Source organism: Rhinopithecus roxellana, chromosome 2 (assembly GCF_007565055.1).
Source record: "Rhinopithecus roxellana isolate Shanxi Qingling chromosome 2, ASM756505v1, whole genome shotgun sequence".
In the NCBI taxonomy this organism is placed as follows: domain Eukaryota; kingdom Metazoa; phylum Chordata; class Mammalia; order Primates; family Cercopithecidae; genus Rhinopithecus; species Rhinopithecus roxellana.
The window spans coordinates 32,987,761-33,000,420 of NC_044550.1; the positions used below are offsets into that span (position 1 = coordinate 32,987,761).

Consider the following 12,660-nt stretch of genomic DNA (forward strand, 5'->3'; position numbering starts at 1 on the left):
CTAGATGACTTCTAATTAAGAAAAACCTTCCTTTCTTCTTTAGAGCACCTGTTATTCCACAGCTATCTGTTCTTGGTTATGTGTTTCATTTAAAAGTATTTAAGTACCTATTCTAAGATAACAAATACTAAACTGATCATATGTCTTTAAGCTTTAGTCAGAAAATTAAAAATTACGCTCCAAGGGTGTCCCTTTCTTCACCTATATCTAATATTCACTGTATTGATTCTTTGGCCTACTTTAACGTTTCTCCATTGACAATACAGTTATTATGCTAGACATTGAGCTACGTACCGGGGATACAAAGGTAAAGAAAGTCAAATACTACAGCCCTTGAAGAGGAAACTTCAGCTGTATAATCCAGTCACATGGTTCTCCATATAATTAGATTCGAGCTACTGAATAAAGTTTTCAGACTAGTGTAAAATCATCTGGTTATCAATATTAATAGTATTCTTTCAAGTCTTTTTCAAGGGCTTATCTACGTGATAGGTAGGATCCAGACAAGGTTCTTTCAAGTATATTCAGTTGTTCATTCAACCTCCACTAGGGCACAGCTTTCTTTCATTGGAGAAATTACACAGAAGTGGTAAGAAAAGAAGGGGATCTTTAGGAAGCAGTCCGTGGCATAACGGATATTCATTCACAGCACCCACCCTGGTATCCAATAAATCCTAGAGCATTCATGCAACATTCCAAGGTAAAAAGGCCACATTTGACATGAGTTACAGGAGGGATTATAAATCAAGTCGATGCCCTTAACTATCTATATAAAGTGAAACTGTTATTCTCTCATTCCATCCATTAGAATCACATAGAAGTTAATCACAGTTATATCACAACCAAACATTAAAAACATTATTTCCACTTTAGATGTTTTACTTAATTTGAGAAAATATACTTATTTTAAATTCTTCTATATGAAAAAACTGGATTTTACAATGCTTTAAGAGAGAGAAAACAGCCAAGATTAATTCTTAATCTGGAAGATATTTGTACTATTACAATATTTCCTGTCTTGGAAGCATGTGATTTCTCTAAGTGGTTTTTATCACTTGTCTAATTACAGTCTCCATACCTGTGTGGCTCCGGATATGAACTCGGAGTGTACCACTGCTGGCAAATTTCTGGCCACAATATGGACAGATTTTCTCCTTTTCTCCTGTATGTGTCTAAATGGAAAGGGATAAAAAGGCTAAGGATAAATACAAAGAATTAGGTGAAGATGATTAAATGCCTCTGACAATAGTACATCCTTATTTTCTAGGATTACATTTCATTAAAATGATTTAATTTCACAATGAGATTTTAAACAATTTATGATGGATATTTCCATTGGCTCAAAAAAAAAAATGCCTTAGAATCATGCATTAGTGTTAATTTCCAAATCGTTCTGCAGTTTACTTTTTTAAGCCCTCATGGAGCCCCAACCAAAAATGATTAAATTATACAAAACCAGTATATTCTAGCAAAACCACATAATCAAAATAGGGCTATAGCTACCCTTCCCAGTTGCCAAGAAACACTTCATTTGAAGGATTTTTCACATTCTTTGTGTGTATTTAACTCTTGAGGACAGAATTAATCTTAACAAAGTCATCTGTTACTTGTGTTATGCTGTTTGACTAGACTGGTTTTACTGCAAAGCAAAAAGGAATATAAATCTGATTTGATCCTTAAAATCAGCAGGTGGTAACTGAGCAGTCAATTTGAAAGCATATTTCTGCCCTCAACATGCCTTTAATCTAGGTATAAACAATCACGCGAGGAAAGGTAGGTAAGCATAGTTAAAAAGCAAGTTTCGATAAATGCTGGAGAGTTCAAAGAGAAAAGAGTGACCCCTCCCCAAAGGAGGAGGAAGATTGTGCATTTTAAACTGGCCCCACAGTCACATCAAGAGACCAATTTTGCTCCCAACATAAAAACAGATAATTCCAATTAATGAAGGATCAGAGCTACTTCTCAAGTCCCAGTGTTTCTCAAACTTAAGAGATCGGGGAAGAAGGGAGGTGAAAGCAATTCCTTCAGGTATGTACACATTCTTTCTAAGACTACTTTTAGAATTTTTTTTCAATGTAACCAAAAAATTAATAAAAGTATTAATTTTATCGTCTAGGTTACAATCATCTAGGTTACAATCACAAAACAGAGCTTCCAGGGCCTATGTTTGCCTTTGTTCTTAAGAACAAATTCCTAACAAGTAGTCAAGTAGTATCTGAACTGCCATAAACTAATGAAAAAAGAACAGAAATGGTTTTTTTTTAATGATGTTTCTCAGAAGAGAACACTGGCTGTCATAGAGAAAAAGGGGTGGGCCAATTACCTCATCACTTGACAACATCAAAGAACCATCACCATAGCAAAACATTTTCATCTTCCATATTAAATTGTTAACATTAATGTAACTGACTTTGCAGCCTTATTAATATTTAATTTGCAAATTTGCAATTTGTATTAAAATGTGTATTTGGATATGTACTATCATGTTTACAATTTTTAAAGAGCTATAAACTAAAGACCTTAGTCAGTATCAGTGTCTTTTGTTTTTTTTTTTTTCCTTGAAACAATTTATATTATACTCAAGCTTGAAAACAGCCGAATCAACTACCATGCTAGCCAACAACACTGTGTAAAACAGGCATCTCCTGGATTTTGTATTTGGCAAGCACTTAACTTTCCATTTTTACTACAAGCTGATATACAAAAGAGTTATATATCTTTACACTTCAGTAAGAGCCTTTACTCCCCTGGTCCACATTATGGTTCAATCTAAAGTAAAATATATAACATTTTAACATATAACAGACCTCTCTTCTTTTATTTTATTTTATTTTATTTTTGATCTCTCTTCTTTTCATTCTCTGACAGAAGGGGCAAAGTATGCCAATTTGTCCTTCATTAGTGTAAGGTTGTTTAGAAATTATATATATATACAGTTAGAGCATTGAATTATTCCAAACAGGTAATTACTAATCTATTTGTAATTTATTCATAAAATCACAGCATTTCTTTTGCTGCTATGTATTTCATTGTTCATTTATATGACTGTCATTGGTTCCAAACTGAAGAAGTTCCAAACTAAAGGATATTAGGGTTATATTAATGAAAAAAATTAAAATATTCCTTTCATTTAACTCAAAAATATAGCTATCATTAGGTTCCAATTTTGGTTAGCTAGTTGCAAAAGACATTAAAGGTATAATACTAAACTACCTTAAATATGAATAAGAAAGCATGGAAACAGCTCACTTTAAGAACAATACTGAATAAATTTATGAGATTAAAATGAGTAACACAATACAAAATATACTGTGTGACTATTATTGCAGACAAGGTAAACTCTCTTGAAAGCTCACTATAATTTTCCTTTATTTATTGAAAGACAACAAAAAATCTGTTAAATTCATGCAAAAAGTAATTCAAGTGAAGAAAGTTGAAAGACTATTTTATTCAGAGATCTAAACAACAACAACAAAAAAACTAGATAATATCATTATTACTCAGCATTAAAAATACAGGAACCCATATACCCTAGATGTGATTATTATACACTGAATACCTGTATCAAAATGTAATATCTCAGGCTGTTCACAGTGGCTCATGCCTATAATCGCAGCACATTGGGAACCCAAGGTGGGCACATCACTTGAGGTCAAGAGTTCTACACCAGCCTGGCCAGCATGGTGAAACCCCATCTCTACTAAAAATACAAAAAATTAGCCAGGCGTGATAGTAGGCACTTAAACTCCCAGCTACTTGGGAGGTTGAGGCTCAAGAATTGCTTGAACCCAGGAGGCAGAGGTTGCAGAGAGCCAAGATGGCATCACTGCACTCCAGCCTGGGTGACAGAGTAAGACTCTGACTCAAACAAACAAACAAACAAACAAAATATATATATATAAAATATCTCCTGTATATAACTACATCTACTATTACCCATAAAAATTAAATATTAAAAAATTCAGGAAAAGAAAGTTACTCAATTCAATCCTTTTGAAACAGTTGTATTAAGGATAGATAAGATAAGATACTGAAGCAGGAGTTATTTCTTCACATTCATTCAGTATCATATACTAATGGCAGAAAACTACCATACTTCATGGTTACTTCTAAAGTTAACACCGCCTGAGTGCAGTGGCTCACACCCGTAATTCCAGCACTTTCAGAGACTGAGATGGGAGGATACCTTGAGCCCAGGAGTTCAAGACCATCCTGGGCAACATAGCAAGACCCTGTCTCTACAAAAATGTAAAAAAATTAGCTGGGCATGGTAAGACATGACTGTAGTCTCAGCTACTCAGGAGGTTTCAACAGGAGGATCACTTGAGCCCAGGTGTTCGAGGATACAGTAAGCTATGATGACGCCACTGCACTACAGCCTGGGCAACAGAGCAAGACTCTGTCTCCAAAATAAGGAAAAAAGCCAGCATTAAAACCTTTAAGTGTATTTGTTACAATACAAGTTTTACTATTTAAAATATATACTTAAAAATGCATTATTGGGCAAGTAAAAAATTAACTCGATTCCCTTAAGGTAATTACCCAAGTAGCACAACACAAAAAAATATAACCTCCAAATCATTATATGAACACTTTCTTTGAGTTAAGCAAAAATTTATCAAGTCCCCATTCCGTACCACAAACGTCCCTGTGCTCTAGAGACGTAAAGATCAAAGACCATCCCAATACCAAAAGGGCTCAGTCTATTAACTTGCCAATAAACATAAGAATTCACTTTGAAAAAATAAAATTATTAAAGTACTACTCGTATTTCTTTGAAAGAAACAGCCTACATTAACCAAAAATAAATAAAAATTGATAAGCTCCTGCTCATTGAGTAATTTTTAGAAACCACCTATCAGCAAAGCTATGGGTTATGAAGAGTCTCCATCTAACTCAGGTTCTCATTCATGGAAAAAAATAGGTCTATCCTGAAAGATGCAGAAAGCGAACATTGTCTGAAGAGCTGATAGAAATCACACATTTGTCATTTTGAGTAAATATTTTGATAGATTAATATATAATTATCACATGATAGTTAACATATATACCCATACTGCTTAAATATGTAATCCGTTCAAACTAACAGAAGACTTCCACTTACTTTCTTATGACTTCTAAGCACTGAAGGTGTAACAAAGGCCTTATTACATAGCTCACACCTATACTTCTTGTGTCTTTCATGAACCACCTGGACATGAACATTTAATGTATCCTTCCTCTTAAAGGTAGCATCGCAGTGATGGCACTTGAAAGTCCTCTCACCTTAGAAACAAAGAGAAACATTTAAGAAGCAATAGCAGGGTCCTATTGATTTCCTCCCATGTATGCCAGACTTAGTTGCTTTCTCCAAAACGTTGGCTTTGTAGCGCTAAGAATGTAACTTTTTTTTTTTACAACAAATTTCAGTTCCATTATCTGCTAATTCACTGTGTGACCAGGCCGAAGTCCTTTCATCTTACATCTTCAGTCTTCTCAACTGGAAAATGTGGGGACTGAATTAGCAGAATTCTCAAAGTTACCATGAACATTTTTAAAAAGTATTCACTTCTGCAGCAGGGGCTGGGATTTGAGGTAAATAGATTCCAGTGACACAAGGCCTCTGTCAAGCAAGGTGAGTTGCCTTTGGGCCCCTCCCAAAGTCCCCTCAAATCCCACCACTGTCCCTATGACTTCCTGTGAATAAATAATAGGCAGAACTGGATCGTAGGTAGAGAGCTGAAGAGGAAAACTCCTGAGGGCAGAGGGTGTGCATCAGAACTCAGGCCCTCCCATTCTGGGAGGGGGAAAGGGTTACAATGCCCCTGCTTCCTCAGTACTGACTCAGGAACCTGGACTGGAGGCTCCCTGATTCAGTCCTTGGGCAGTTGTAAAAAGTCTCCAAGACTTTGAGGATGGGGGTCTTTCAGAGAGGAATTAAATTGGGGTAGGAAGATGAAGACTAGCAGCCACGCTGGGTATTTCACTTTCTTCTCATTATCCAGCCTGGGGCTGAGGGGAAAACAACCTCAGAAACTACATATAGAAATCTTATGGTACTTTCTAACTTTCATATAACGCTATTTTTATAGTTCTTCTTAACACATAGGCCTAAGTTTTAGTGGTCATTTTAAATACAATTACAGCCATGAACGTGCACAATTAGAACACAATGTTTAATAACAATACAGTATAAAATGTATGTAGTATGTGACTATACAAACAAGACAGACTAGTATTTGAATATAATTTCCTTTTTTAGAAAACTGTCATATTAGCATAGATTCCCATATTGTATTGATAACAAGGCAAAATTAAGAATAATTAAATTTCTATGTCTAAGTAAGAGATTATCTCAATTTTAGCCAAGCTCTTCTAAATTCCTTCCACCATAACTAGCACCAAATTTAGAAATGTAAAGACCCTATTATTTTTTTACATGAAAGGAAGGAAGAAAGGAAGGATGGAGGGAGGGACAAAAAGAAGGAGAAAAGGAAATGAAAAATTACCTTCTCTTTGTCTTTCTAAATAGAATTATCCCTCTCTAACTTAAAGTCTCTTAGAGTCCTGTTGACATTTAATGTCTGAAACAAAGTCACATCCATACAATGCATGAACTGTGTGGATTCTGAGAGCTTTGTTTATTTGTGCGTTTTTGTTGCAGAGTACTATTTTTGTAAACTACTTTATCTTTATTCTTTTCATTTCATTTAAACATTCTGTTTGTACAAGATGTATAATCAGTGATAGCATAAGGAAATATCAATTGATATAAGACTGTAAACATTAATGTTAATATCAAATCTATTCAGGTACTGAAAGAGATGTTTTTATAAAACCTCTAAGATTGCTCCTATCAAAGCATTTTCATTAAACTACCAAGTGAACAAAAATGTTGGTCCCTGTACAAAATCTCATCAAGCTATAGCAAGGAAGTCCTTACCTTCCTTCTTTCATACTTTAATTGCAGATTTCTTCGTGTTAAATTTATAAGAATTTTTCCCTATCTTAGTACCTACAAGCTAGCCAGCAACTTGCCTTTTGGTTTTCAGCATATTGGGAAATAGCAATAATTCCCAAAATTATTACAAGTTATTCTTCACATTTTGAGCCAGAAAGCTGATGTAAATTTCTAACAACAGCTTTCATATTTTAAAGTTAAATAAATGGGTCTTAATTTTCATATTGTATAAGACAAGACCTAGTATTTTGTCCTATTTTAGCCATTTCTGGTGTTCCCATTCTTTTCACTAATTGATGTCTAACTTTATTTCCCTTAAATAACTCATTTACTCACTCAATTATCAAAGTTGATTTTCCTGGCCAAATGTCATGATGCAACTTCATAAAGCCTGTGATTAATGTGCTGATCAACATCATATTAAATGCATACTCCACAGCACAGTCTACACATAGTCACTTTAATCCTATTTTCTCAAGTGAATGAGAACCAAAAAACTGAAAGCAAAGGTGGTAGATTACTTCTGTTAAGAATTCCTTGCTGTCATTAGAAATAAAATTTCATCATTCCCAAGCAAAATTTCCCAAGCATCAAGTCAAATTTAGCCATATTTCAATAGCGTGAATGAGGTTTACTTGTCCAAATCTCTATTCTAACATTCATTCATCTCATAATAGTTATTTTTCTAAATCAAACTGGTAATGAAATAGAAATTCCTGCAATTGCACAACAAATTTTATTTTTAAACACGTTCTTTTTAATAAGAAAAATGGTAAGTTGTGCTAATAACTTCTTTAGACTATAAGCTGAATGCAGAACGGCCTGAGAGCATAACACTACCTCTTCTTAACAGGAAGCAGATTGCGTTTCATCAGAATCATTACCACTCAATACTTATTTTAAGAAAACTTAGTATCTTTATTATTTTGCATTTTGAACACTTGACCAGAGAAAATTTCTCCAAGATACTGCCTCTGTATAACCGTCAAAATTAATTATTTTTTCTTTCCTCAGGAATATTAAAAGTTTAAGCTGCAGTAGGAACTTAATGTGTATAGAGGATTTTCTACTGATTAAGTTAATTAAATTAAAAGTAAGAAGAGTAAATATTACCCATGGTACACAATTTTTCCGTTACTTTTAGATATAGTACTGTAGTAAGTTTCTGGCTACTTCAGCGTCTAAACAGAGAATCCACTTTAAAACTCAGCTTGGCAATAACATGTTCTTTCAATAAACTGATATCCTTTAATGATATAACTGGACATTCTGTGGTGTTGTAAAAAGAGCTCTGAGTGGAGGCGTTAGACTTTTATGGTGCATATGTATGAAACTTAATCAGAAAGAAAAAGAATGCGACTTCAAAAAGAAGAAATCTGAGACAGTAGCAAGTAGGAAATGCACCTCAAGGTGTGTTATGTATAAAATTACTGCAAAAGAAAAAAATTGCCATTGACAAAAGAAGAAATCTCAGGCAGCGGTAAGTAGGAAAAGCACCAATCAGGGACCTGTTTGCTACTCCTTGCGCTGTGAAATCTTGAGTATGTCATGGTGCTTCAGAGCTTCAATATTTTGTATCCCCCTCAAATTAAGGTGTCAGATTAGATGTACACTCTGATCCTTTTCAACTTGAAAAGTTTGTGAACTCATAAAACGATGCCACATATCTCCATATTTTAAAGTCTGACATGTTTTCTTAATCATTATATTTGAAAGGAAACTAAATCATGTTTCAAAACAAAACTCAGATATCTTCCTGAATATGGAATATGCTTTTATATACAAACTTTAAGTAATGGGAAGAAATTATATAAAATAAAATATCTCATAAAATAATTAATATTACTGTGGAAAAATAAAGCAAATCTAAAGGGAAAAAGGTGAAAGACAGAATTTTTGGTCTTTCTTACATTTAAAGTCAGATTATATAAATACTTACAGGCACACCTTTGGGATGTCTACATTCTCAAAGGTTATAAGAACGAAGTATGAGATAATTCCTTATGTTCTCAACTGCCTGAATCATGACTTACTGTTATGTATTAGCAGGTGTCTCTGCAAAGAAAATGGGGTCCGAAACAAGGCTTTACATTCTTCACATTGGAACGGTCTCTCCTCAGAGTGGGTCTGCAGAGGAAAGACACTGAGTCAGGAGGATCTAGAATCAACCAGTCATTACAATGGATGAGTGGAGGTTGGATTCATGATGCGAAAGACGAAAGAAGGGAAGGTGGACGGTATCTGTTTCTTCTAGTGCCATTCTTCCACCATAAAATTGTAAAGACAAATGTGCTGCGTTTGCAAAAGGAAAAGTCACTTTCAAATGCTCACATTAATTATTAATTTGATAAATGGTAAAAAACAATTATTCCTATTATCTCAAACTACTAATCTGAATACACACTGAGATTTCTCAGGGCCGACTTTGCAGTGAAACTGTGTGTACTTTCTCTGAGAACTAAGCCTCCTCTATCACTGGCCAGGCTTTTACTCTGCTGGTGCAACATTTGCAATATAGATAAAGGAAATTATTAAAAGAAAAATTGTTTTCACCCTTTTCTCTCAGCTTCACTGAATCAGTTCAAATAATTTTAGTCCTGGGTGCTGCTTTTCCCTAAATTACACTAGAGCACTTACGTTATAATTAACCCTAATTATCATTCATTAAATATTTAATTTGTGTCAAATGCTATTCTAAACACTTTACATAAATCATTTCACTTAATTACAACAGTAACTGGATTAATAAAACACTATTACTGATTTCAGTTTACAAGTGATAAAACTAAGGCTCAAAAAGTTGCAGTAACTTGTGAAGGTCAAACAGCGTAGATTCCCCAAACAATGTTAAGCACCCAGGTACATAAGAAACAAAAATATACTGACAAACAAGAAACAATGAAAAGCCACTAACTAGATCTAAAATTCAAAACCAAAACCAAAACAAAACAGCAAACACTGCTCACTCCACCTTTTTTACATTACACATCAGTATAAACCCATTTTGCACAAATCAGTAAATAAAATCTTATTCTACTATAGATGTCATGATAATAAGTCTCATAAACGCTAAAAAAATTAAAAATTAAACTATTATCTCATATTACATAAAACAAATCATATAACTGACAGGTTTTTATAATACATGTGACATAAAAACAAAAAAAGTAATTTAAAGAAAAGTCACTTTATTCACAGCCTATTAATTTATATATTTTCTTAGTTTAGTGGATAAAATGTTAAAGATACAAGGATAACCTATTAGCATAATGTTGGTGAGAAAGACATTTTCATGTTTGGTTTTAGTTGTGAAAGATATAGAGAAAGCACGAAAGAACAGATATTTAAGATTAGTCAGGATAAATTACGATAACCCAATGTGCTATTTAGCCAAAGAAATTAAAATGACAACACGGAAATACATAGATCAACAAAACAGAAAAACAAGTAGGTTTCTTGAAATTACATAAAACACATGAACATTTAGTGCAGGAAAAATATGGCATTTAAAATTGGTGGGAAAAGAATAGAAAGTTTAGTAAATGGCTTTGAGGCAAATGTCCAGATATTCAGGAAAAAGAAATGTTGGATCTACTACTCATCTCTTACAATAAGATAAATTGCAAATCAATTCAGGTATTTTTCTTAAAATGAAGAATAACACTTTAAATGTACTAGAAGAAAACCTGAGTAAATTTTTAAATTACTTTTGAGTCTGGAAAGGCTTTCCAAGCAAGGTAGAAAACCAGACATTGAAATGACAGAAATAAATAAACTTAAAGTTGCAAAGCAAAAATCTCTGATGACCAAACAAATATCTGCAACATAAAACAAAAGTGTAATGTTGCTAATATAAGAAGTTATGGCATATTAATAAGAAAAGATGAAAATGGACAAAAGGACTCCCTTCCAAATAACACTCCTAAAATTTCATTCATCATTTTATTTTGTGCCAGGTCTACGCTATGCATTTCATGCCTCTACTAGCAAGTCCTATTTTAGATGCTGAGCATATAGCCACGAACCAAAAGACAACATCCCTGCTATCATGAAGCTTTTACACTAGCAGAGGAGAAGGACAATAAACAAATGAAAAAGTATGTACTATATTAGGAAGAGATAAATGTGATGGAGAAAAATTAAGCAAGAAAGAAGACAGCAAATGTTTCAGAGAATGGGGTAGCAATTTTAAATATGTGGTCAAGAAAATTCTAGCTGAGAAGTGACCTATGAGATAAGATCTGATGGATATGAGGGAGCAAGGGTGGGTATTTGAGTGACCTAGGCAGGAAACATCACGGAAGCCAGCATGGTTGGAGCCATGTGAAAGAGGCAGAGAAGTGGGGAGATACAGTCAGAAGAATGGGAGAAGTAGAGGAGGAGAAGCAAATTGTGTACAGCCTGGCTGGCCCATGCAGGAATTTTGTCTTTTATTCTGAGAGAGATGTAACTTTCTGCAGGATTTTGAGCAGATGAGGGACACAATTCACCTGACATTTAACAGGATGCTGTGATGGCTGTGTTGACAACAAAATGTAGGGGAAAACAGAAAGCAGAGAAGCAACAGCAATGCAGCAGGAGGGAGATAATTAGAGCTTATCCAAGGTGGTAACCACAGATGTGAAGAGAAGTAGTAGAGTTCTAAATATCTTCTGAAAGTGAACAGGTTTTGAGAAGGTACCTGGATACGAAGCATGAGACACAAAAAGAAGGAGGCAAGCATGACTCCAAGATTTGTGATCTGGGCAATGTAATGATGGATTAGCCATTAACAGATATTCAGAAGAGCAGCAAGAAACAAGTTTGAGTAAAACATCAGGGGTTCCATTTTGGACAAGTTCAAATAAATATTATGAGACGTCTAGCATTACAGGTACTGGAATATTTCAAGTCTGGATTATAAGGTACAAGATGGAGATGTCAGATTACATATGGTATCAATATTTAAAGCCATGAATATGATAAAAGAATGAAAAATTAAAAATAAAGATACTATCTGTGATTAATCAGACTGCCAAAGATGAAGATGATGGATATCATTCAGTGTTGACTAAAGAGTAAAAACAGTCAATCTCACATACTGTAATTGGGAATAAAAATTTTCTGGGTAACAATGTGGTTCTATGTACCAAAATGACAAATGTGCACATTCCTTGACTAACCAATTCCCTTTATAGAACTGTATCTGACAAATTATTGCACAAACTACTTGTTTTTAAATAAAAGGAAAATTCCTAAATGCCCATAAAAAGATATAAACTTGGTTAACTAGATTGTAGTAGATATTATAATTATATATTTATTTTCTTAGATATGAAAAGTCATGCATATCATACTTTAGGTGTCAAAAGCAGAATGCAAAACATAATATATAGAATACCATTTAAGCCGCTTACATATACACACATAGAATGGAGTCTAGGAAGACATTCTACAAAACATTAAGGAGGGTTTTTTATAGGAAAGAGAGTGATACTTGACAGAATGTTTGCTTGCTTCTTTATACCTTTCTTTGACGCTTGGATTTTCCACAATAAGTAGATAGCATTATCATAAGAAGGTAGAGGCCGGGCGCGGTGGCTCAAGCCTGTAATCCCAGCACTTTGGGAGGCCAAGACGGGCGGATCAAAAGGTCAGGAGATTGAGACCATCCTGGCTAACACGGTGAAACCCCGTCTCTACTAAAAAACAAAACAAAACAAAAAAACTAGCCGGGCGAG

The 12,660-nt window shown here is 34.1% G+C and overlaps 1 protein-coding gene across 2 annotated transcripts in view; it reads right to left on the reverse strand.

The window, feature by feature from the left end:
- The window catches only part of PRDM5 (PR/SET domain 5), a 225,412-nt gene that overhangs the window by 81,345 nt on the left and 131,407 nt on the right, over positions 1-12,660 (reverse strand). For both annotated transcript variants that reach the window (XM_030926048.1, XM_030926058.1), the window contains exons 10-12: positions 8,974-9,067; positions 5,105-5,265; positions 1,079-1,172 (exon numbers count right to left, since the gene is read on the reverse strand). In XM_030926048.1, coding sequence (XP_030781908.1) covers positions 1,079-1,172; positions 5,105-5,265; positions 8,974-9,067 — 349 coding nt within the window. The remainder of the gene's footprint in view (positions 1-1,078; positions 1,173-5,104; positions 5,266-8,973; positions 9,068-12,660) is intronic.